The 26,908-nt window shown below is 36.4% G+C and overlaps 3 protein-coding genes across 7 annotated transcripts; all 3 read right to left on the bottom strand.

Moving 5' to 3' along the window:
- Positions 1-1,736: 1,736 nt before the first annotated feature.
- LOC136252897 (uncharacterized) lies at positions 1,737-5,991 on the bottom strand. The gene is made up of 4 exons (XM_066045483.1): positions 5,252-5,991; positions 4,932-4,962; positions 2,253-2,525; positions 1,737-1,957 (listed from the first exon to the last, which is right to left on the bottom strand). The coding sequence occupies exons 1-4, from the start codon at positions 5,825-5,827 to the stop codon at positions 1,815-1,817; spliced, it is 1,023 nt and encodes a 340-aa protein (XP_065901555.1). The 5' UTR covers positions 5,828-5,991; the 3' UTR covers positions 1,737-1,814.
- Positions 5,992-6,855: 864 nt separating this feature from the next.
- On the bottom strand, positions 6,856-18,008 carry LOC136252895 (uncharacterized). 4 transcript variants are annotated; one of them, XM_066045478.1, is made up of 4 exons: positions 17,886-18,008; positions 16,367-17,341; positions 9,826-10,032; positions 6,856-8,496 (listed from the first exon to the last, which is right to left on the bottom strand). In XM_066045478.1, the coding sequence occupies exons 2-4, from the start codon at positions 16,950-16,952 to the stop codon at positions 7,028-7,030; spliced, it is 2,262 nt and encodes a 753-aa protein (XP_065901550.1). In that variant the 5' UTR covers positions 16,953-17,341; positions 17,886-18,008; the 3' UTR covers positions 6,856-7,027. The 4 variants fall into 4 exon arrangements, with proteins under 4 accessions (XP_065901550.1, XP_065901552.1, XP_065901553.1 ...); XM_066045480.1 differs by having other exon boundaries at positions 9,826-10,029; XM_066045481.1 differs by having other exon boundaries at positions 9,826-9,984.
- An 803-nt stretch (positions 18,009-18,811) lies between these two features.
- On the bottom strand, positions 18,812-26,690 carry LOC136252890 (ADP-ribosylation factor 6). 2 transcript variants are annotated; one of them, XM_066045474.1, is made up of 5 exons: positions 26,503-26,690; positions 26,121-26,215; positions 25,701-25,804; positions 19,324-19,522; positions 18,812-19,076 (listed from the first exon to the last, which is right to left on the bottom strand). In XM_066045474.1, exons 2-5 carry the CDS (start codon positions 26,200-26,202, stop codon positions 18,931-18,933), a joined length of 531 nt encoding a protein of 176 aa, XP_065901546.1. In that variant the 5' UTR covers positions 26,203-26,215; positions 26,503-26,690; the 3' UTR covers positions 18,812-18,930. The 2 variants fall into 2 exon arrangements, with proteins under 2 accessions (XP_065901546.1, XP_065901545.1); XM_066045473.1 differs by having other exon boundaries at positions 26,525-26,690.
- Between the last annotated feature and the right edge of the window lie 218 nt (positions 26,691-26,908).

Genomic DNA, 26,908 nt, shown 5'->3' with positions numbered 1-26,908 from the left:
TGAAGGTGCCTAAAGAATTGTTGAGGTGAAGCCAGGGTTATTCCTCTACTGCAATGACATGTATATTAAAATGTCAAGTGCTACATTAATGTTTCTTCAAAGGTGCGGGTCCATTTTGAAAAACCAGTAAATGCTGCACTGGAACATTGCTCACATGATGGTTTCTTGATGATAATAAGGCATTTGTCCATATTTACAATAGAATCATAACAAGTTATGTATCAGAAGAGACACAGACAGAAGATGTTTGAAGTGAAGGGACACTAAGAGTAGTTGGGAAAAGCTATGGCTACTAAGTGGTACAAAAACACGAGGTTTCATACCAATGGGCTGCCTACAACAAGCTGGGATCTTGATGAAAATGGATGGATCAAGCGATTAGGTCATTGCTTTCTATGTACTTTAAATTTCTCAGAATGTAACTGTCAATTGTACCACTACAATGATGGTCAAATATTCGAGATTACTGATCAGGTGTTATACTCAGAAACTACTTTTTCATAAAAGGATTAAGTGCCATTCATGATAAGACTAAATAACACATATACCAATAAAGTTAAAGAACCAGTGCAATAATGACCAATATGGAGTCTTCAGCAGAATAGACATTTAAATTATAATTATATATTATGTGTGAACTTTATTCAGATGTGCAAGGTAGTAACATTAATAAAATAATGAGAAAGGTAACAAAGTGAATTACAAAGAATTCTAGTGGCTGTGGGGTCAGACCCACATACTAAAGAAAAAAAAATGAAGTGCACAATGCATAGTGATTAACGACTGTTTATCTTTCTAAATTATTGTGGATGTATATAGGTGAAAGTAATTAAAGATTTACATGCTACTAATCTAAAAACAGAGATACACAAATAATATACTTGACATCACCAAAAGCTTCAAACTTCAACAAGAGCAATACAGCCACAATGTGAATGATAGGAAGCACCAAAAAAATTACTATCAAGTTCTACGCCATGGCGCGCAGTGCAAGTTGACAGATGAAATATATACAATATTTAGTAACACACTTCCCCTATACATCAGGCAGGTTGTCAGAGTGGTTTGAATAGTGCAAGCAACTAATTTTTAAACCTGCATAGAACTTAACATTTCCATATTTCAAAGTTTTTGTTGCAAGTTGATAGAGCAACCACTATGGAGTTATGGATCATTTATAAAGGTATGTAAAGGATTTTCATGTCTAGTTTTGGCTACAGTGTACACCGCTCAGTGGTAGGGTAAAGCCCTAGGTAACAATTTAATCCTTGTTACATTACTGCGTAGCCATAAGACATTTGAAAGTTACAGTGCTTTGTTACGTTTAGGTCCAGTTTTCTGGACTATGTGGCATGGGTTTAGGGGTTAACACATTAGATAATATATACTAATCAGATAGAACTATACGAGACCAGATGTTTAACAACAAAAGGTACATATAATATTCAAAATAGCTCTTGATCAAGTTTCAATCAAAATTCTTCTACAGGTGTATGTGTCAGTCTGAACAATCGACTCAGAGCAAGAGGTTCTATATCGGCAGTGCAAGTTATCATGAGCATACTTTGTACAAGAGGATACCGACACTTAAAAGTTGTTGTTAATACTGGCACACTTCTGTGGGATGCATGATAGATAATTGGCTCAATATCTTGCAAATAGAAAAACCAGGACTCCAGTTTCCATATTTGGTTTTCTACAGACTACACTATGTAAACGTAGTATGTAAATGTATGTCTCCTAGAAGAGAATAAATACTCCATAATAATTAAAATTCAATATAACATACTGTACTTCATGTACATACATTTTCATCAAGTGCATGTACAGTATAACACATTAATTTTAATTCCAAAGTAAATTGCCAATATTACAATCATCACTGACATCATCACTATTAACTTGGAACTTAATGAGAATGCAGACATTGTGTTATTGTTAGGTTGACTTGACATACCTACATAAAAGAAAATTAATCTTATCTCACTGAAGCCACACATTAAAAGGAAGGAAAACACTGGGAGTAGGTGATTATGAACTAACAGAAGTAAGACATGATCAGAAAATAAACAGGCAGAAAGAATTTTTGTTTTACACTTTCAATAAAAACCACAACACCTCAGGTTGCCATTTTAACTATTAAGCTCTCATTAAGCCTTCAGACATCAAAGACCATTATTCATAAATTCTCTAATGATGCATGATAGTCTGCTAATACAACATCACAAGGTTCTACATATAATTATACACACCTTCCATACTATTATTCCAAATTCTTTCAGCCAATGTGTGATATCCAATGTGTTGCAAAGCCATTGCCAATTTTTCCCTGCTTGCCTGGAGGTCTGAATTAAGCCAATGCTGATACATCTGTGTGCAACACCGCTTTATATCTCTAGGATTATTAGCTTCTATGATATCCAACTCGTCCACATTCAGTGACAACTGTATTCCAAGGTCATACCACTTCCTAGCCACTTGAGGTCTAATGGATCTGTTAAACTCAGGTAACTCCAATACCAAACCTAAATACATTTTGAACAACACTAGCATATTATCATTATTCAGTACACGCACATATGTAGTTTATTATGTGATAATATGCAAAGTGCAAATACCAACTACATGGTGACTAGCAATATATTGCAAACCATAAACATGCTGTGATAACTAGGGTGCTCCCTAATTTAGCCATTAGAGCTTAAGTACAATGCCAACTACTGTATGTTATTCAAAATCACTGTATCAGATTGCATGGAATGGCTTGTATATACAGTTACCAAGTTTGAGAAAAATCGCTTTAACCATTCCTGAGAGATATGAGACTTCCAATATTGGCTTATTTTTTTTCCATTTTTCTTCTTACCTTATACTCTTATTGCACACTTACAAGCCTGCTATATAACTTGCAAACCCATTGTTTGTTGATTTCCTTGAAATTTGGCACACATAGCTACTGCAGATTTACAAGTGAATCAAGTTTTGGTCGGAATACAATTAAAGGTTGTTTTCAATCATTCATGATAAATGATGCCAACATGTTGTCACACGTACGGGGCAAACAGTTTAAAGCAAGAAGCTGAAAATCAGTACATAGATAAGTTAACTATTGAACCACAAGCCTTTTGAGGTTTGGAAGTATAAACCATGAAGATATAATGCAAAACCCAACAGTGTGTAATAATCATGTGATCGAGATTTGCTATTAAAACCATGCCTATCAGACAAACTGCTCAGGGGAATGGTGTACAGATGGATTAATCACCTTAGAAAGGAGTTTCAGATTAAAAATCCATTCAGTTATAAAATAAAAACCAACCACATGCAGCAAGTGTGAGATCTAAAGTCAGTTAAGAAATAACTCTATTAGAGCATTCAGCTATGTTTCAAGTCACCTTGTAGAGAAATCAAGCCACCCTGTATAGAATAAAAAGTCACCCTGTAGAGAGTTCAGCAACAATCCAGTCACCATGTAGAGAGTTTAGCTACAAGCAATTCACCCTGTAGAGACAGACAAGTTACCTTATGAGAGTTCAGGGAGACTCTTAATGTAGCTAAACTCTTTACAGGGTGATGTGTCTGTAGCTAAATTCTCTACAAGGTATCTTCTAATGTAGCTGAACTCTCTACAGAGTGACTTGTTGCAGCTGAAGGGTGAACTGTTTGTAACTGAAGTCTTTACAAGGTGACTTGTTTGTAGCTGACTCTGTATAGGATGAATTGTTCGTAGCTGAACTCTCTACAAAGTGACTTGTATTATTAGAAGATCGATGGCCTCTGCCATCTGGCTGGCTAACCCCAGTTTTCTAATCATGCTTCATCCTATTGTGTTGGGGGAGTCAAAACTGTTGGGAACTAGGACATCTTCATCATCATTGAAAAGGTGTTGGTAATCTCATTCTGACATGACTAAAAATTGTTATTTGAAAATAAAACGATACTAAGTAGTGTGTGTGTTTGTATTATTTTGTGTGTGTGTGTGTGTGTCTGTGTGTGTGTGTGTGTGTGTGTTTGTAAGGAAAGGGATAAAGCTCAGCAATGGGGGAATTGTCTGAGCTGTTACAATGTATGTGTAACTTGTGCTAAGAACTATTTACCTTAGTTTACCTAATCCCTAATTCAGTACTTACTGAATTAGGGATTAAATGTCCACTAGTATTTCTTCAGGTGTAGGCAACCTCCCTTGTTTCTCTACCTTTCCCTAATTGAACTTACAATTCCTATTTTTTTCTTGCACTTGTTTGTTTACTGTTTTGTAACATCATTATGATTGCTGAACACGTGCATACCACATCAAAAGCAAGAATGGCACTGACATAGTTAGTTACGTCTGAATGCGTGCCCCAGCAATCAATTACCCTATTTGCACTTCATTTACAGCTATATCAGCCCGTTACACAGCATTTTAAACGATTTCCATTAGGAAGGGAAGCCATCACATGCTATTGCCTAATCGACACCTTTCGCTGTCAGCAAAGATGAATGGGACACAAAGGAGGACACTGGCAAGTCCATGAAGCATGCATTGTATGCACTGTGGTATGCCAAAAGGTACCAGTCAGGCTGAAGTGACATCGAACAGTGAAAAAATCAAGTCCGTAGCCTTAGCGGCTACCGAGTTACGCTTTTCTGAAGGCAACAGTCAGTCAGTCAGTAGAAAATTCCACTACATAAAAAATACAAAATTTTTACAACTGCAATATTTTGCAAGTATTTCAGGTTGTACTGAATGCATTTTTGGGCTTGGTTATACTTAGCCAATACTGCCAAGACGCCATGAAGGTATATTGTGAAACTCATTTTAGAGTGATATTTTTGGCCAGAAAAGCCCAAACTTTATGATCCCTAATATACAATACTATTGTACTGTATGATAGTTTGATAGTTCTTACAATTGCATACATACAAGGATAGCTACACAATGTACATACCACAGTGTGCTTCTTGTGATGATGGTTGTTCCTGTAATATATACATATTACACTATTATACTTTCAAAAACTTTAGTAAATAAGTCAACTGACAGATGACTTCAAAGAACACTTAAACACTGTAGCTACCATGCACATACATGATATGTACAATTACAAATGTAATTCAAATATCATGCAACTACTGTACAAATACCCAAAAAAGGGACTTGTGTGCTTAGTTGTGAGATTGAGAGCATTTAAGGCACATAATAATGTACCTGATGACTATTAATGTGGTACAAGTTTACGCAATGTTAAAACAGCTTGCATGCACGTACCTTTTCATACCAAAGTCTGTGTGAATCGGTGACTATAGTAGTCTTTCCAAAACTACATTCACATGTTTGACAATTTTTGGATAGTTTTGCCATGTGTGTTTCTCCACCTTGACACTCTTTACATAAAAATCCAGAAGATATTTCAAAATCACAATAATTAAACTGGTTACATATTTCTACTAAACTTTCTTCTAAAGCTTCTTTGACTTGGAAATGGATGGAGGGCTGACTGTTATCCTTACGGCGTATTTGAACTTCTAAAAATAAAACTCTGTCTATCAAGGTCACTTTATGACCAGTTCCTCTATGTGATAGTGTGACTAAGTTACCAAACACTTCACACCGGGATATTGACCACACAAGAATCCATTTTGAGACATCTCGGAGGAGTTCTACCACCAGATAGCAAAAGATACCTCGAGGGAATGCATCAAGTGGTCCACTAGATTCTGAACATGGTGTAAAATGTAATAGTAATGGACATACTTCAACATTTCCATTGGTTTTCTGATCTCCATAGGAACTAAGAAAGTCACTTTGGCTTTCACAGTTATCAAAATTTAAAAGGCATGGCATAAAATATATTTCATTAACATGATCTGGTTGGTGTATAGTAGTGTTGTTTTAGTTCTAAGGAACTAGAACTAAATCTAGTTTTAGTACAGCAATTTAATTCTAGTTCTAGTACACCAGAACTAAACTAAAATTGTGGTCTATTTTAGTTTTAAAACTAAAACTAAACTAAAATTCATTCAAATTTTGGTTCAAAAACTAGAACTAAACCAAAACTTTAAAACTTTTAGGACAAGAACTAGAACTAACTAAACGTTTTCTCAAGCAATCCTACATAAAAGGGTATTGTACACTATAACCACTTAACACTTTTCTTTGAAGATGGTGATACCTGGAAATGCTACCATAAAACATTGTTATTCAGCATTAATTCTGCTGATTTAGGTTATTTAAGCACAATTCTATTAGAGCTTTTGTTCATTTGTGCACAATGGCAAGTGGAAGTTGTGCTGAACCAGGTGGAAGGCCTAAGTCAAGTGGAGTGTGGAACTACTTCAGGTACGATAAGATCAAGGACAAAAGTGTGTGTACTGTGAAAAGTACTGATGGTTTGATTTGTGGTATAAAAAGAATTTAAAGGACAATATTCTATAAACTTGAAGAAGCATTTGAAGACATGCCATACTGACACTTGTAAATATTTTGAAGCAGCTGAAATTGAAAAGACAAAGAAAAAAGAAAGGAGAGGTTCTTCTAGCCAGTTGAAACAGTTCTCCTTGCCAATACATAGTTTAGGATCTAAATTGTGCAACCCTAACAGCAATAAACATAAGGCTATTATACATTTCATCTTGCAACCTTTATAGGTGCTAACAATGTACCACTGAATTTAGTAGATAACAGTGAATTTTGTGCATTAATTGAAGAATTGGATTCTCGGTACAGTTTGCCTCATCGATATAAAATGGGAAAAATCTATCAAAACACCAAATCTAAAGTTTCTGGAAGTCTAGGGCATGCTACCAAGGTTAGTATATGTGAAGATATCTAACACTAACTAAAATACTAACTAAAATTACAGAAATATGGGGTACCAGAACTAATACTAACTAAAACTATGGTAGAATTGAGATACTAGAACTAAAACTAACTAAAACTATGGTGGAATTGGGGTATTAGAACTAAAACTAACTAAAATTGTAGGGGACTATGGGCACTAGAACTAGAACTAAACTAAAATGAATTTGCTGTACTAAAACAACACTAGTGTATAGGAGCAATTATCCTCAAATGTTCTAGAAATTTCAAAAATGACTTCTTGAAGTCTTTGTTTATGATATTAATGTCATTTATGGAAAAATTAAGTTTATCCAACATGGTAGATCTAAATATACCCTTGTGTTCAAAATCCTGGGAAGCTTTAACATCTGAATTATCACATGATAGTTCTACTATATCAGTCAGTTTATCAAACAACCAATGGAGATCAGTAAAAATAATATCACTCATTTCTACCACATCTTCAAAATACAATAAAGTACCAAACAGATGATGAAACCTTAGTCCATTTTTAATGTCATCTTCTTTGTCTAGTAATTTTTTTTCTCTACACAATGTGACAACTTCAGCATATGAAATAGCACAGTTTTGTCTTTCCTTACAAACCTGACGAATTTCAAGTTCTAGTATTAGCCATACAATTGGAACTTTATATGTATTCTGTTCACACAGAACCTCATACAACTTGCTACGGATTACACTTGCACACTGATCTTCATCATCGGTGCTTGCTGTTGTATTATTCACTGGAATTAAAACTTTGTAACTTTTATGTACTTTCTTCCATACATGTGATAGTGGGGAGTCAGATACAGCAAAGTTCAATTCTTCGTCAGTAACTTTCAGCTCATTAATGCCCTCTTCAGTAAATTTGTCGAAGTGGGTTCCAACAAAGGATACGTATGACCTATTTTTCAATTTAATAATGTCTTTGTCGTTGAAAATATCTTCAGCTCTCCTTCCTAACCAATTACTACCAACAAAAGAAATCAAACTTCTAATAAGTTGAAGATATGTACAACCCATGGCATATGGACTAGAAGATAATTCACCTTTTTGGTTACCATGAGTTACAGTAACAGGACTACTAAGGCTATTAGTCATGTTATGTACAATAAAGGTGACCATTGCACAACTGTTTACAGCTGGTAACATGCTAATAAACTGTGGCTGTCCACCTGTGTCTAGAAAAGTTAAAATATTCCACGTGTCATCCTTAGTAAACGTTGGTAACCTTGTATTGCTTTCTGAATCCTTTGCTATAGAACGTTCTACACTACAAAGTTTATTTAGATCAGTTTCTGTTTTCTCTTCATATTTACCATCAGACTCTTCAGACTGTGAGAGGTCAGTACCTTGTGAATTATCAGTGACGAAATTTAAATGTGATCGCAGTTCATCAATTTCTTCTTCTAAATCTAATACACTAAATTGTACATGATTATCAGATTGCTGCATACTAATTTTAATTGCAGATACACGATCATATTTATGCAATCCAGTGCTGATGTGTAATGGCTGGAATGCTTTTCTTAGCAACAGGTTACAAAAATTTGTTTTTCCAGCACCAGACGCTCCGCTAAACAGCACTCTACCAAACCTCACTTTCATTGTTTCCCCTCTTCTGCAAGCTTTTAACATAAAGTTTGCCATTTCTTTGTTGATTTTCTTTTCTGTAATAGAATACAAAATCAAACTACTTCATTTAGCATACCATAATTATCTTTTAATAATTTCTATGTAAAGCCCCACTTACATCTGGAAGGAAGGGGGGAGGGGGCAATAAATTGATAGGTGCATTAGCAGTGCATAGCAACATAATTGAAGAATTATGAAAATTTCATGAATTATGAAATCCAAGAATTACAATTATCTATTATTGCACAACTAAAAACCTCTTGGTTAAAATAACAAAATAGTAATATATAGTTCAGATGAGTTAGCTAGCTGCATAGCGCCTGCTTGTAGCACAACACCAACTTGTTTAGTTTTGCTATAATGAAGAATTAACAAAACTAGTATAATCAAAATTATAACGAACCAGATAAAATGTAGTGAAACAATAATGATACACTACATTGCTATGAACAAGAAATCCCTACTTTGACATTAAACAGATGGTGGTAACATGCTAGGATTTTCCCGTAAAGCTGTGTAGTATAATGCTACGGTCATTCATACATATCTCTTTGCTTTACTAGCTTTTATGAACCCTACTTCATTTTCAAATTAATTACACCAGTTTTGTTAATTTTTTGTTATAGCAAAGCTATGGATGGCTATGAATGCATTATTAGAATATCTTGATCTTGCTTGATTAATTATAAGTGGCGTCATTTGGTGTCATGTCTTGATTCTAAAACTGCATTAAGGAATGTGGTCACATGCTTTGATTGTTATAATTAAAGGTGCATAAAATTATTGATTTAGTGTAGGTTTGTTTTGAAGCCGTGAAAAATGGAGGAGGCATGTTCTGACTGTTTGTGGGTGTGGTTATGCGATCATTTATAAGTGCAGCTCCATACACTCTACTAAGAAAAGTGTTGATATGAAGAACTAATGCCTCTGTATGGTTTAATTCCTTACTTAATAATAAGAAAACGACTATGTATTTAAAGATAAACGGTAAGACAAGGCAGACACTTGTAAAGGGCAGGAAACCCCTTTGACAGCAAAACAACTTATGCATTAGTAAGTGTGCAATTATTAATACTATCTAACTAGAGAGTATACAAATACAATATACTACAATATACTACCTTTCAGAGCCAGTCTTTCACTGTGAGTCTCACTACCACTCACAGTAGCAATATAATTACACTTTGTGGGTTTTTAAGTTTACCATGGAAACGCCTTTTATAACAAATGATGATAGCCGGCTTTTTTCAAACAAAGAGAAGGTGCATAATTTATCTTAAGCATAACTATATAGTATGTATGCATTGTAAAATTATTGATTTAGTGGAGGTTTGCTTTGAAGCCAAGAAAAATGTGAAACTTACCCTGTTTACGGTGTATGGATGGCACTGCATTTAACAACTTCATATTCTCATTTTCATTTTTCTCTAACTCCTGAATACCAAACTTCACACTGGCTTGTTCTGCTGTATACATCACATTTGTGTCTGTTTTTTTGGCAGAACTTAGTGCACCCAGAGAATCTGTAACAATCAAAGATGTAGCATCATACCATCCATGGTGGATTTCTGCTGTAGGAAAGGATTTCAAAATACATAAATTAGCTACGTACATATTTATGAAATGCATGGCATGTCATACAGCAAAGAAAGCCAGAGTATTGCACTGTGTGTTTGACAGGAAGAAAGAGACGTAATCTTTATGCATTTATAGCTTCATGGCTCCTAAAAGTGTATGATATGGGTTTTTGGCATATGCCGATATCCAATACTGATGCCATCAAAAGAAGCCGATAACTGATAGCTGATCCGATATTTGCATTACAAACAAAAGTCATAGATGATCTATGAAAAAGTGTACATTACCCACTCTACAACAACATGTGCATATATTCATTGCTCATTCTACGTATGCCTATGGTAGTATACAGCTTGGTTTTCTATTGTGCAATCCAGACAATTAGGCACCCACAAACATTTTACATATATATACTCCCATGAAGCCTTAAACTGATATTTCTGCATTACTCTGCATTTTAATGGCTTGTGCGAAGGATGGTACAGCAAGTTTCCTGCGACTCTTTTTATTACAAAGGTACTATATAACTGCTTCATTTTTAAAGACTGCGATGAGCTTTCCAGCATCAAACACTAGAATCATGTGCGTTTGTATGGCTTCTCATAGTGTAGCGCTTCTTGGTAGAGTGAACAATAAGCCACTGGCACTAAATGGCCATATGAATAACATAGAAAACCAATGTATAATCCATTTACGTACAAACCATTGCTACTGTATAAATATCAGTATCGATACTGGTCTTCCTACTGTTCTGTACTGATACTAATATTGGTAAAACTTACCATATCGGTGGTCGATATTTTAGCAGATCTGATTATCGATACACCTCTAAATTGACTCCTATCCAAAATTGTATCATTTTGCTAGTTGTATATAAGGCCACACACCAAATTTGAGTGAAACTGTCATTGTGGCATTTAATTTGTAAAAAGTGAATTGTTAGCTAGTACATATGTTAGATACTCTGTTATATGCTGGTATCAATGGGTCATTAATTTTACCCTTGAATTATCAATTATTTATTCTAAGAAAAAAAAAACTCACTGTGTATTGTGTTAGAAGTCCACAGTGTTTAATATGTCACTGCTAGATACACAGTCAATATGTGACTGGATTTTGGAAAAACGATCCAAATCGCACATTAGAAGTTTTGAGATAAACGGTTTTAAAGAATTCAATAACTCTCCAAGGATAGCAAGCATGCATATGAAATTTACACAAAAGATGTATCAATCAATTACCTTTCAGACCACTTCCAGTACTTGTAGCTGCTTGTAGCGTTTCCCACCAAATAAGACAGAGAAAATCTGAGCAGTTGGACGAGTGAAGTAGCATCACGAGTGCTCACAAAGGGATAGACTTTAAAATGGAGGTAGACCTCGACTGGAGTCCAGACATGAGATTACAGGGCTGTGCTGGCTCCTTTGTGGCTGATACGTAGCGAAATCAACAGAAAAAACGTCTGGCCAACATGTCCACCAGTAAACCACTGATTCTTTCCAAGCCAGGTCCTTCACAAGGTCAGAAACCGCCATTCGAGCTCTACACACCACCCAGAAAAGATGTCTGTTGAACCAGCCTCGAGTAGTTTGAGTAGTACTAAGGATCAAAACTAGTAGTACGATAGTGTAGCTATCCTCCGGAGGTGTTAGTTTGATTTTGCCTGATGTGTAATTTGGATCGGTCTGGTCACATATAATGTTGTTCTTATTTCTTTAATAACCATTGTATCTGTAGATATTGGGTGAAAATTAAGGTCAAGCTAGCTCTGAGTGATATGCATGCCAATGCAACCAGACAATAAAGTAAGGTGTGGTATTCCAAAACCCTTAGTTTAAAAGGTTGAGGTGTTGGTCAAGAAATGGCTGCAGTGATGTTAATGTAATGAAATGAAATGAGGTAGTCATTACATTAATTGCACTGATTGTAGCCATTTTGGATCAGAGAATGGCAAGGGGAGGAGAACAAACAGGCTAAGTTGTAGGTGGTTGAGAAGAGCAGATTCTCTTGTTAGTTGCTATTATTTTGTAAGCAGCAATGATCACTCCTTAGTAGGTTGATTTTTGTCATTAAAGGCTATGAAACTAATGAAAGTCTTAAACACCAGCAATATGATAATTGTTTTTAGAGGTGTTTAGTATGTACAAAGGTGCTGGGTGACAGTTTGACTACTCTTTAACATGCAGAATTTCTATCAACGAAGTATGCCTTTTCCACAGAAGGAAATGGAGGGGGGGGGGGGTGCATTTGCCTCAAATACCCCATCCTGGATCTGCCATTGAGTACATGTAGTAGCTTGTAGCTACAGACTTATTTATTTTAAATTGGAATCCTGGAAAGCAGTTGTATTTTAGCTACAGAATCAAAACTGATATACACAACCATTGCAGTATTGTAGTCACATTGCAATCTTACTACTGAGATATGCTTTAAATTATGCTGATACAACTGCTGATAGGACATGGAAGTCATCTAAGGAAGTTGTTACAATCATCTTGCAATAATACTGTTGAGTGGATAAAAAGTAATGAAAGACATGTAGTTATAAAAGGATTCTCCACAACAGTTTGCAGGTCACTGGTCTTCCTCCTCTTATTTTGCACAGCAAATTAACTAATAATGAAATAGGTTATTGCAATCTCCATTATGTGCATCAGCAGTTCTCTGGCGCCACTTTTAGTTGACCAAAATATAGCATAAGGGTAGGCATGACTGGGTATTTTCCCAACCATCACAGTTCCTCACCAAACCATCACCAACTTTGCACAAATATCATAAAATTCATGTGAGGATTCACAGCAACGCACACCCTACTTTAATAGTATGAATGTGTACCTCATTTGTTGAACCATGACTTCGAACAAGGATTGGGATTCACTAAATCCTGTAAATCTGATGTCATGAAATCATTATGCTTATGACATCATTATGTTTATTGATGTGATGATGTTTATATATTAAATCCTTAGGTAGTAGAGGGTACTACATAAGAAACCAATTTTCACAATTCTAGAAGCCTAAAGTTAGGGTTTGGGTTCAGCTTTAGCTAGTAAATCCAAGAGTTAGAGTTTGGGTTCAGTCATCTATTTTTAATATAGGCCAGGGGGTTAGGACATGAATCGTGCTTGCGTGTACTCGAGCTGAATGACAATTGAACGAAAATAATAGACAAACATGGTGGACAGCGAGTCGGGATTTCAAGTTCACTATGTGCTTCGTCCGATAGCAGATAGCCTTAGTTACAGTGAAGAAGATGACATAGTTTGGATCACTTCTGTGGGAGATCCCTTTATGTACGTAATTCCAAGCTTTGACGTTTTGGCGGTGGAGCTTAGAAGAATGAAGATCAGAGCCTACAGCAGAAGAGATGGCAAGGAGAAAACCTGGACTTGTTCGTTAGGAATGATGCATCTCTCTGCCGAATGTATCCTTTGACGATGACTATCAGAGATGTCACTATTATCAAGGTGCACTAGATAGACCAAATACATGTATGCATAGCAGTAATATTTCAACTTTCATATTATTTACTGAATACAATTGTAAAATGATTTAACATTTAATGTTCAAACATATGAATGATCCAGTAAATGGACAGATCCACTGGTTGGTGCATGGAGGTAGATCAAGGGCAGGTTGTGAAATTTGGGTATCACAGATAAATTTCCTCTCACAGGCATGGTGGCATGTCGGGGTGCAAAAGCCAAAGGCTGTTCTTTTCTAGGAGCTTTCTTCTTAGCTGGTGGCTTCAAAGACGGTAAGTCAAACTGTGGCAAGGGTCCCTCATGGTATCAAGTGTGGGCAGAAGTGTGGTAATAAAAGGGAAGATCTGGATCAAAACTCTTCACATATATTTTGCGGGCATTAAATTTAACTTGCTTAGTGGTAAAATTCTGTCCAATATTGTCCCTCATCAAGCTGAAAAAACACTCCACATCATCTGTGGTGAATGCTCTCGGGTGTTCTGGCTTTTGATTGCCATTCATGACTTCCCTTCTATGCCCCTCTCGGCCTTCTATGTCAGTAGTTAATGCAACTAGTGTTTCTTTTAAAAATCCTAAGATGTTGCTCAAGCTTCTGTAATAGGAAACATAGAGTGGTAAGGTATTACCACGTATATTGTGTTTACCTGTTGATCCCCAATAAACCAAAATCATACTTCTCTTGGCATGAGCTCATCAAGGATCATGTTGTACAAGGCATAGTTATACTTTGATTTCTCTCATTCTTTAAGACCTCGCTTATCACCTTCTTGTCTCCAATTCAATATGGTTCGTATATAAGTAGCCTCGAATTGGTACCCTTTGCCAATCATGAATTTCTCTAAGTCAGGACTAAACAAACGTTCTGCATCCACAACTGACTGTTTACGTGCACCTCTTAGAGCTGGACACATAAGGCCTGATGCTGGGTGTTGCAGAGCTTCCACATATCGCTCTACTTTCAACTCACTGGGATCACCACCACTATGAGTGTGACTAGCTATTCTCTACAATGTGATTGACACTCATTAAACAACAGTTACACCACTTAAGCAGGTCAAGTTGACTTGGAGTAGTAGCTGCCATAGTCGTCACTCGAGGCTGGGATACTATCTGTTGATGGTTAGCTACTGTAGTTACAACAGAGATTGGAAGAGGTCAACTTGGAGTAGTAATTGCCATAGACATCACTTGAGGCTGGGATATTATCTGTCAATGGTTAGCTGCTGTAGTTACAACAGGTCTTAGCAGTTAACCATCAACAGATAGTAGCCCAGCCTCAAGTATGTCTATGGCAGCTACTACTCCAAGTCGACCTCTCCAAATCCCTGTTGTAACTACAGCAGCTAACCATTGACAGATAATAGCCCAGCCTCAGGTGATGTCTATGGCAATTACTACTCCAAGTTGAATCGGTTAGCAGAGGTCGACTTGGGAAAGTAGACATACACTGACCAGTCACAAATGACACAGGTTCTGAGGACTGCGGTTGCACTGGTGTTGGTACTGGCTTGAATTGTGCATTTTGAGGGTAGCCATCGTTCTACAAGATAATCCCAGTAAGGATCAATATAAGGACACATCTGCTCAGCCAGTATTACTTACCTGTATGGTAATGATTGGTATTAGACACATTCTGAATAAAGATAGCTGCAAAATTCCATGTCCTAGTGTGCCATATGTTTTCCACCACCACTGGTTGTGACTGTTCTTCAGGTATCAAATCGGTAGATATATCTATTTATTGGTACTCATGCTATAGTAATGCTTGTTTTTGTAATGTCAGCTTTTGATTAAAGTCCCAAAACGTCACTTTATAACTGAATCAGAATTTAAGAGTGCAAATTGTTAGAGAAAAAAGGTCTATGCTACCATGTTGGATTGGATTTTTTATTGGCTTGATAATAATATTTTACATCAGTTATTGGAATATCGGCTAAAAGTCAAATTGGCGCACCTCTAATTAATAAAACAGTTAAGTCAAATAATGTACGGATTACCATTATTTTTCATTACTGTACAACTTCTATTTGAAGAGAATACGATCAAACACACAATTACAGAAATAAAATAATTACCCTATAATGATATAAATATCACTTAATAATAAAAAAGAAAACATGGAAAATAGAGATTACCAAAAAAACAAAAGAAACAATAGTCAAACAAGCCAGCATGTTAAACATATACAGATCTCTATTTGGATTTAATGGATATGGTTGTTACTGGTGATACATATGTATATCATTGGATAAGTATGTAGAAGAGCTTGAAGAGCATGTACGACTACACAACCCCACATTGGTAGCTGTTTGCTAATTTACTATGTCTAAAATCAAGATTTCATAATAATTATTTGTATGGGACCACACAAATAATTTATTATGAAAAATTAATTGCGTACATCAATAAAGAAGCATTCTCAGTACTTATATCTGCTCCTGATTTATGGAAACTAATTTATTTCTACAATATCCATTGAGTCCAAATAGAGAGCTGTGAGTGTGTTTAACATGTTGACTGTTTCTTTACTTTTTTTAGTGATCATCTCTATTTTCCAATTTTAAATACTAGTTTGTATACTTTTAAACCAGGCGTATGCCCGCCAAAGACCGACAAAATGTTGTAATGGCTGAGATGGTTCATGATAATGTGTTCCAGTAATTTGCTAAAAAATAAAACTTATATTTTGTCTGAAATGTTGTCCCAGCCTTGTTGCAGTAACTTGAAGGCTGACTGCCTCCTAGCCAACTTCCTTGATAAACTATTTTACACACTTGTATAGTTTGAGGTGGTAAACAGGTGATAACACATACCGTATAAATATAGTACAAAAATTACATACGTGGGTCTGCAATCCACTTCCGCTTTGTTATTTCACCTTCAATTTTCTTTACAAGACAATTCAATTCTAGCATGTCAAGGATGTGGCGATACTCCTGTCTTGTGGAATAATGAAGTTTAATAAGGATATCCACATCATCCACTGTTTTGTTAACTGACTCTCTTAGTAGTTTAACTATTTTTAGTGCTTGACTGCATTGTCTAGTGTCGTCAAACATTGATGATAATAGGCTAAGTGTTTCAGGGTTCAGCTCTCGTGAAGCTTGTTTCCCGTCTGTGGTATCTCTGCTAGTAGCATTTCCAGATTTTTTAGGTGGTGTGAGATCTTCTCGTAGCATTTGTCGCAGTCGATGTTCTTTCCTTCCATTGGTATTGGCTCCATTGGTATTGGCTATTTCTTCGTGAGTATACAAATCTTTTCCATCCAGATTCATAAAAGAGATACCTGGTATCATCACAGCTCCTTCTATAGACCAACCATCCTGACCTTTGATAACTTTTCCCTTATTTTTTAGAGAGTACAGTGTTGGGTTAACATCACTGGCAGTTTGGTAGCCAATCTTCTTGGCAACTTCTATAGCTTTCATGGGCTTAGGACTGTAATTTAGAGCAACAAGAACTTAAGGTTTTAATTGTTCCTTCTTTGAAGGTGACCCAACTGCCACTACGTCGTTGCCACATTCTGTTTTAACTTTGAGCATAGAAGTGGTGACATTGAAAACAGCTGGGCCAGTAGCTTGTATTGTTTTTGATGAACCAAGGTCAACTGTACATTTCCAATGAGGTGGGGAGTCCTGTACTTTTGTGAAGTGATGTGGTGAATAGTGTAGTACTCTGTTAATTGCTCTCTTTTCTGCTTTTGTCTCACGCATGATGTCCTTCAGTGATAACACAGCATCACCTCTACACTTTTCTTTGAACAGGTCAAGTATTTTCTGTCGTAGAACTTTTTCACTTGCTGACAAAGTGGACATGTCTGAATACAAAAACAATACAATTACAGTGTACATATATCAATAGATTCTGCGTGTGTGCATCTTGTGTTTGTAGTGTGCATTCCATTCTGACACAAATGAAGTATGTATTGATTAACTGAATAGCAGCAGAGGCCACAACTCCTCGGAGTGTGACCAAACCAAAAGGGCTGCTTAGAGAGCAAAATTGTGCATGACATTAAGTTGTTTCAGAATTACACATAAAATGCAATGTTATTGAAACCCCTGCCTTCCCTCTATTTTGAGGTCTTGCATATAATAATGATCACAATAAAAATCGAAATTAGAATTACATTGTATTTACAGATATATTTTAAATACAGAAATATTTTTGGAATACTTAAATATTGGGACCCTCATGTTGGGTTTTTGCGTGGGCGCTGGCTACCCCCCCGCAAATTTCCATAGTCATCGTTGACATTTTTGGAAGTGAATGACCCCTCGCAAATTTCATTTAAAACTGCATAAATTTCAGGCAATATTTCATCTTTCTCAGAGATGATCTACGAAATTTGGGGTCGTTACCTACCCCCGGATCAGAGAAAGTAGCTTTACTAACTCATCGCTTCGTGTGTGATTTGTCTCAGCCTGATCACTAATACACATGGCGACATCATTCACCACTTACGAAATTTAGCACCGTTCCTTATGAGTGGTTAGTCTCGCGTGGCCAGACCCTTTCCGCGCAGCCGCTTATCGATTGGAAATTATAAGCGCCGCGCTACAAGGGTCTGGAATAGTTCATGAACATGAAATTTTTCGACACGTTATTGGTGACAATTGATTGATTGGGTAACACCTAAGATACAAAGGTACAAAATGCAACGTGTGTTCCCTTAAATCTTTAGTCTGTTTTGATCGGCAAATCCGCTTAAAACCTTTCGCCTACTTTTCTTGTAACTCGAGATGAACTGAGCTTGTTTGTCTTTATTCAGCCGTACTTGTTGAAGATTCAGTAGTAGGTAGAAGGAAAAACCTACACGGGTCGATACCCGTCATCTCCAGAGGCCTTCTTCAGCCCATTCTTCAGTAATGAGATCACTTTGGCGATTAAGTGATCGCGTGAGCCAATTTACACTCCCGAACCACTGGGGATTGTAGATTTTTTTAAATACGTGAACTATTCCAGACCCTTGTAGCGCGGCGCTTATAATTTCCAATCGATAAGCGGCTGCGCGGAAAGGGTCTGGCCACGCGAGACTAATGAGTGGTTTCGTCTTCCCAATTAAAATATGCTATATATATATATATATATACTGCATAGCTCAGCACTCCCCTCCGCTTTTTCCCGACCCCTTTCGTAAAGTATACTCCTTATATTTTCATGCAATACTAACAATACACTATGTGGTGTCTATCCATAAAGTAACATGGCAACTTGTTATAAAGTGTAGTGTGTGTGAGTGTAACATATAGAGCTGTGTCCACTAGTATGGAAATAAAACACTAAATTAGTAATAAGTCTTTCTCTTAATAATAAAATGATGAAAAGTGTGCGTGTTAAATTTCTATCATATAAACAACAACTCACAACATGTCAAATATATTAAAACAAGACAAAGTTTATTATTTAGCCTGTTTTATGATTTGAAGTCAGCCAAGTAAGGCCCTCATATAATCCATCACCAGATGTGGCACATGATGGCTGCACATACCACTGGCGGTCTCTTAGCTTTGCCAAGTGTAATTTCTCTTGCACTTCAACTGGCTTCATCGCTGTATGAATAGAAAAATGTCAAATAAACACTAGGAATACACAATACAATGCAGCATGTGCACTCATACACTATGTGTGTACACACACACTACATGCATCCATGTACACACACATGTGCGTGCCGCACACACACCCATGCGAACACACACTACACACCCATGCAAACACACACTACAAAGACACGACACACACATGCTTGCATGCACACACTACACAGAGACACAGACAGACTCCATTACAACTCACCATCTGGTAAGTCTTGCTTGTTAGCAAAGATTAATATGATAGCATCCTTCATTTCTCTATCATTCACTATCCTGTGGAGCTCCTGTCTTGCCTCATCGATTCGATCTCGGTCAGCACAGTCCACTACAAAGATTAGCCCCTGTGTACCAGTGTAGTAGTGCCGCCACAACGGCCGGATCTTATCTTGTCCACCTACATCCTGTAAAGAAACAGTAACATTTATAACATGGCTATTAACAACAGGATAATTTATACAACGCTTTAATATGACCACAAATTCACCTACAAAACAATTTTTCACCTACAAAACAATTTTCCTGACAGAAGAGCGATCTATGTGTCAAATGGTACCTAAGCTACAGTATAATTGCTCTGCCACTTGCCACAAAGTGATCACGTGATGAATGTAAATATTTGTACAGGGTCAGTCGGGTCTGAGAGACAAACAAAAAAAGTGGTGGCCTTCCACAGCAGTATAGTTTTTAGCAAGTGTAATGTGCATGTGTACTACATTGTGGCCACCTGTCAAATAAGACACAAGTATTGACTACATATCCCACAGGCTGACTGGATTCAATACACATTTAATCATGTATAAACAAATTAGCCTAATGGTGATCTCCCTATTATATGATCAATTGCTATTTCCTGTTCTTAAAATACACGCAACAATGAATGAATTTGCCATGACAGGCAGGTCGAACTAGTTTCACTAGCTACCCAAGCAGGCAAGCAAACCACTGTGACCCAATAAAGCAGACTATGGAAACATGTGACCTACCGAGGATGAGCTTGCATGATTCTGTTTTTGAAATAAATAGCACTGAAATATATTGGGCAAGAAATGCGTACTACAAAAATAAATTTTACACATGTTTTAATCGCTTCAGTAAACAGTAAAAGAAGACTCGAATCAGTAAAACTTATACACCATCAGATTCGAACATTGGCCAAAAACTATACCTCGATAAATCCCCAGCTTGCAAACACAAGAAGACAAGTCCAGAGCCTGTTGCACTAATGGATTATGATTGATTAAACGAATGCCTGCAACTTATTTTCTGTATAGTCAAGGTATAAATGAATTGTGTTTATGCTCTTCATGCTGTCTATCGCCATAACTCAACAAGTATCCAGCAGATAAGACTGAATCTTTAACAGGCTATTGCTAGACAACAAAGTCACAAAAAGTTTAAGGAAAAAAAAAGAAAAAAAAAGTTAAACAGGTCACACTAGTACTTAACAGAGTGAGAAAGGTGTTACATGTAGCACCACAGATTTATATCTGCCATATGCTTCATTTGAAAATACACTTTGAGATCTGACCATCCTAGAAAATCAGGTGATCAGGATATCAATTGATCACCTTTAGAACTAAGGCTTCATATAATTTCCAAGACAATACAAAAAGGAAAGTCTGAATAATTTGTAAAATCCTTCCATGGTTGTTCCATGTAGTGCAACGTGTAAGGTAGCCCACAGGAAATGTACCATTACAAAGTTGTACAATAGAGAAGCCAAGAGGCACTTAATGGTAGTTACCTTGGGACACTGGATTAACCATCTCAAAGGAATGAACAAACAGAAGCCCTACAGTTACACCATAATAGGTAACACATTCACACACCAAAAATGTGCTAGAAATGTTATACTGGATGTGACCATATATGGCACCAAACTCTAATTTTAGAATTAGCTGTATAACAACATTACACACACCCAGACCCTACTACACACACTGGCTTCTGAATCATGTCAACACTACATCATGTGAAGGTCATCTATATCAATAGACTCAAGTACAGCCCACATTGTAAGCTAGAGGGTGGTGACAAGTGATACATGTTAAGAATGAAAAGGGACTCCTTCAAGACTAGTATATGGAGCACACATACCACTGGTGTATGCCCACACATGCCTGCAACTGTCAACATTATATGGAATCTGCTTTCTGGGGATGCTGCAATAAAGTCTTTTATCCAGCTGAGTCTGCATCATTACAACAAATGCTAACTAGTGATATCTCAAAACTGTGAGCCAGCCGAACTATTATGTTGGAAACAAATTTTGTGAGTGCATCATTTTAGGGCTTGGCTAAGCATGACATTAATTGCTCAGAGCAACAAAATATATGAAGGAGAAAATAAAGCAGCTTTGGTAATTTTTCGTTGAGTTAATATAAAATTAAGTAATTACACAGATTTAAAGAAATGCTTCTAACTGCGCACATGCTAACTCTACTTAGCTCTCTAATATCTGCGGCTGCATCAATTGAATTTACAAGTTCAAAGATCTACCACACTTCAGTACTGGAAGAGTATTGCATATTTTTGTGCCAAGTAGCAACAACACAAAATTCATAGTGAAAGATTCATTGGTGAATGCACTACAGAACAACTACACAAAGGAATTTGTTGTTCAGAATAAATGGACTAGGATGCTGGTAGACTATGATTTAAGTTTCACTGAAAGTTACATGGTTGGTGAGTGCCAGTGTAATAATGGAGTAAATATGCTAGCAGCATTTGGACCACTGTTATTCAGATGAGCCACCAAACCTTCTTTGTGTGAGTATCATACTTGCAGAGCATTAGAAATGCTAACAATTTTCTTCCATTCATAAAAGTGTCCTTACACCACTGTTCATTCATTTCCACTCACAAATGTATGTACTAACCACACAATCACCACATTATGATCACCAAGTTTCACTTACATTCTTACACAAAAGTTGTCCAACAATGAGTAAAGAAAATGTAGTTGTTTCCTAATAGTACTGTATAGTTTGGCCCTCAAAAACTTAGTTGAATCCATGCCTTCATTAAACTGACCGTAAATATGGCTGAAAATATTCTAAAAACACAGCATGTCATGATGGTGAATGAATGTATTGTGGCATATGGAGAAACGAGTGCAAATCGTTGACAGATAGACCAGTTACGAGCCCTTCTACCAGCATAGCAGTGTAACTGAAAAGAAAACCCTGCTGTGTTAGCAGTAAGTTAAAGCCCGAGTTACATTTGCTACCATATTGGAATTGATTATTAACCGTTCATAGTCAAAAATTTTCTGGCATGGTCCAAGTCCATACAAAAAGGATAAAGCATGTATATGATCTATTGAGAAAATACCCAACAAAATAAACTTCAAACAAGCTTACTAAGTACCATCTACATTCTTCTGCACGGCAAAATTATTAACACACATCCAGCTAACAAGTGCTGAGTACTTCTGTGAACAGAAAATGTAAGCTTCATTAAAATTTCTACTAAGCTAAAGCAACAATGCTTACATTTAAAACAAGGCAATCAAACCAAGAAGAAAACCAAAGGTTGTTAAAAGGTTGTTAACACTTGAGGTTCAGAGCACATTTTAAGAACATGGTGACTAACAAAGGTGCAGTGTAGTGTCACTATACTCTCCTTTGGTGACCACCTACCCTACCAATCGATACACTACCTGTAGACACTTAACACGATCAAGTGTTAATCTACACCCTTTGATCAACACCTCCTAATTGTAAAGATGTAACTGGTGTGGATGAGTGTTAACTAGATAATACCAATTAGCAGTGATTGACTTATTCAGCCTTTGGCCCAAATACCACTATAGTGGAGCGGCTTTGGTTCATAAAAACAAAACTTATTTATGTAAAATACACGTTTTGACATACAACACTTGTAATCCGTGTACAGGCCACTTCCTCTGTGGTTAATACTAAACTACTCACACTGAATAGATCTACAATAATATATAATGTTTACTAAACCTTCTTTATTTCTTCTATCTGTTTATGAGATATATGCCTTTGAATGCATGCATATTGTTACAGTGGTGTTCGCATTTACCAAAAACTTTGGGGCCAAAGGTTTGTCTTAGATGAGGTTTCCTTGATCCAGCAAAATCGTTATAATAGAAATTTCAAAAAGCAATCCCATCCTACTATTACAACTACTACAAGATATAACTGGTAACAGTATGGGGTAAGAGAATGAAACAGTTCAAATGTTACATTTACTAGAACGATTGAGATCAAAAAATCTTTAGCATGGAAAAACATGGGATTTCAGATAACAATCGGATACTTCATTTAAGGTCACAAAATATTATACACCTGTTTGTTTACACACTGCATTGTTTCTTGATAAAAGACGTTTTACAGTTGTGGTGCTTAATGTGATTTGTAAAACCTTATGCATTTTAGTAAGGATCAAGTGCCACTAAAAGCTACCATCCACGATAAAATTAAAATTCAATAGACAAAATATAACACATACCAATAAAGTTGAAGAACCAACAATTAACAACGTGGAGTCTTCAGCAGAATAGATAGTTAAATTATAATACTTGTGCACCATTCAGATGTGCAAGGATGTACTTAGTAATGTTACTGAAAGTGAACAAATAATTCTAGTGGCTACGGGGGTCAAACCCACATAAAATTACCATCAAGTGATAAAACCTCTGTTAGCCATGACGGTGCAAGTTGAAAGAAACAAAAAAAACAACAAAATAGTAATGCAATTCCCATAGGTTGCCGGTATGAACAGCAGAACAGAGAAGATGTTTTGAACAATTAATCGACACATATAATAATTTAGATGATACTTATCAGACAGAAGCCACAGATGTTTAAAAGACAAAAGGCACAACATAGTATTATAGATAGCTCTTGATCAAGTTTCAATCAAAATTCTTCAACAAGTGCGCATCATCCTGATAGTCGACTGAACAATCATAACTACTGGACACAGGACAAGAGGCTTCATGTCTGCAGTGCAAGTTATCCTGAGCATACTTGATACTTCATACAAGAGGATGCCGAGATTTACTAACAACAATATCTTGCAACTAGAAAAAACCAGAACTCTGGTCTCCATGTTTGGCTTTCTACAGGCAGTTTAACAATGTGGCATTGAAGAGTGTGCAAGCAAATGTTTCACAAGTGCAAGTACCCAGATAGAAACATGCAAAGCATATACACAATACATACATAAGGAATCTGCATTGCTTTGAAGGTGCAATCTTCCATTTCAGCAACAAGATAATATAGACAACCTTCAATTTGTAAATATAGCCCCAAACAGAAGAAAGGCACAGAACATCACTGCTAACACCAACCAGCACATATGTGACTATAAGATTGTTTTATCATCAAATACCAGCTGCTATTAGTTGTATAGCAAACAATTAACACTTTATAGAAACGGCCTCCAGATTTACCAACAAGGGACCCTTAACAAATATAAGAAACACCATGACCATTGACTAAACAGTGACAAAGTTTATCCCACAAGGACCTTATAAGAGGTAATACAACAATCAGTGTGTCAACTATAAAGTAAATTCCTCACATGCCAATGGCATGCCTTAGCATGACCAGGCAGAATATTAAGACACATATTCTGGTAACCATGGATGACTACCTAAGAAACTCCATTAATGCAAACCACTTGGTTGCATTTAGGTGCCACTCTATAAAGCCCTTTCTTGCTCCTTACTCGGGTGCTCTTGCTTTGTGCATACAAATCCTTGAAGCCACTGACAAAAATGTTATAAAAATAACCAAATTGCTTGAATGATTCTAGTGAAGACACACTAAATACCACATATTCCAGTGTACACACAGGCCTTTACATGCACTCAGTAAACATTAAGATGCTGCAGGCAACATTTGAATGTGCAATAACCAATTAATATACCTTAAACGAATATGATACGGCAAGGTTAAGTTTACCATACTAGCTGGGCAGGCTTCACTAAGAAATGTAAATGCGAAAGGGAAATATGCTTGAAACATGATGATGTGCACAAGTGAAGACCTCGTAGCCAAGAACTGTCTTTGGTAAGCATCAAATAGAATATGCAGAGGAGCATTTATAAAACCAAAAGTAACCTCTTTTGCTGAGAAGACACAGCCATACACTTTCAAAGACTCAAATATGAACAAATTACATTTAAAATGTACAAGCACAAAGGAATACTCAGTCACCAAAAATGTAATTTCTTTATTGAATAAACTAAAACCAGTATTTCACTAAGCAACATAAATGGGCCAACAACACACATACACAGATAACTTATAATGTTATACAAACTATCATTAGATAATAAAGGTAGTTCAAAATCAACTCTGCATGATTCATACATACAACAAATACCCTTCATAGAGCATGCAGCTTACCAAACCTCTGCTTGGCATAACATACGACACCCTATTGTTACTAACACTCTATTGACTTCCTGCTATGCCAAAAAATATCCTACTAGATACAACTTCTATTAATTACCATACATGCTGATGTAAATTCTCAACACTAGAAATAATTCCCTTGTAGCAGTAAAAGGTACACACAACACAAAAATGCCACACTTACCCAGACATTAAACTTGACATTTTTGTATGTCACTGTCTCCACATTGAATCCTACAGTAGGAATAGTTGTAACTGATTGCCCTAGTTTTAGTTTATACAGGATTGCTGCGAACCAGTCAAGGAAACAACCAGAATTAGAATATGCAAATTTATTACAAACCCTATATGACAAAGAATTTTGTGCATCAAAAGAAAAACGCAAATACAATACTATTAAGCCTGTACCACTGCAGGATGTTGTCGGTGTTGCCTGCCATATAACAAACAACAACAATTCTCCATTACTCTATCTGCTTGTAAATTGGTCTATTACACTGTTACCTTGTACTAGCTACTAAGCTAGTGTGTAATTGGCCAGATGTCCATACAACTCAGTACAACAATGCATTAAACAACACAATACAGTTCAGTATAAGGATACTAGTCTTTCCAGCTGCATCCAATCCTAACATTAGTATTCTCATATCTTTCTTTCCGAACAATTTTCTAAATGCCGCCCCCATTTTGTCGTCTTCTCTGTACGAACAAAGAATGCGAATATTACAAAAGGTTAATACATCTATCTACTGTATTAGAAGAGCTTACGAATAAAACAATGTATAAAGTAGCCGCCTACAGGTCTCTCTTTACATTCAGGATTGAATTACAAACAAAAAGTAACCTTGGACTAAAGCGCCCTTACTTAAAAAGGTGTAGAATAACTTGGGACATATGTGAGTGTATGTGGAACTTAGAACAAACACATACAGTGTGTGAAACAGGTTAAAATTCAAATAGACGGTGACACAAATTTCAAATGTTACCTTCTGCTGTAATCTCACTTACCCGACAGCCGAAGCGTGCGATTTTCTGATAAATGTTTAGATTCTAGCAGTGAAAATTAATTAAAGCTACTTGGTTAAGTTAAATAACGCTATCTTCTATACTAACGTTCACTCAAAAACTGTCCACCATTTCTTTTACGGTGGTTACTATATTTAGCTCAAAGTGCCACCTCAGAATAGCAGTCGTGTGAGCTAATTGCGCTAATAATTAGAATGCCACGCAATTTTTGCCACGTAACATATTTTGACGAGAACACATCATGTTTGTGATTAACATGGATTCAAAACATGCCAGTACGATGGCTATTTCAACGTGGCATACGTTACGTGTTTGATATAGTCGTGTACTACCTTTTGCCACCAACTTGATGGGGGCGCTAATGAT

The sequence above is a fragment of the Dysidea avara genome, chromosome 4, assembly GCF_963678975.1.
Source record: "Dysidea avara chromosome 4, odDysAvar1.4, whole genome shotgun sequence".
Classification (NCBI taxonomy): domain Eukaryota; kingdom Metazoa; phylum Porifera; class Demospongiae; order Dictyoceratida; family Dysideidae; genus Dysidea; species Dysidea avara.
Note: the sequence above shows the minus strand (reverse complement) of the source record. Positions and strands in the feature narration are given on the sequence as shown.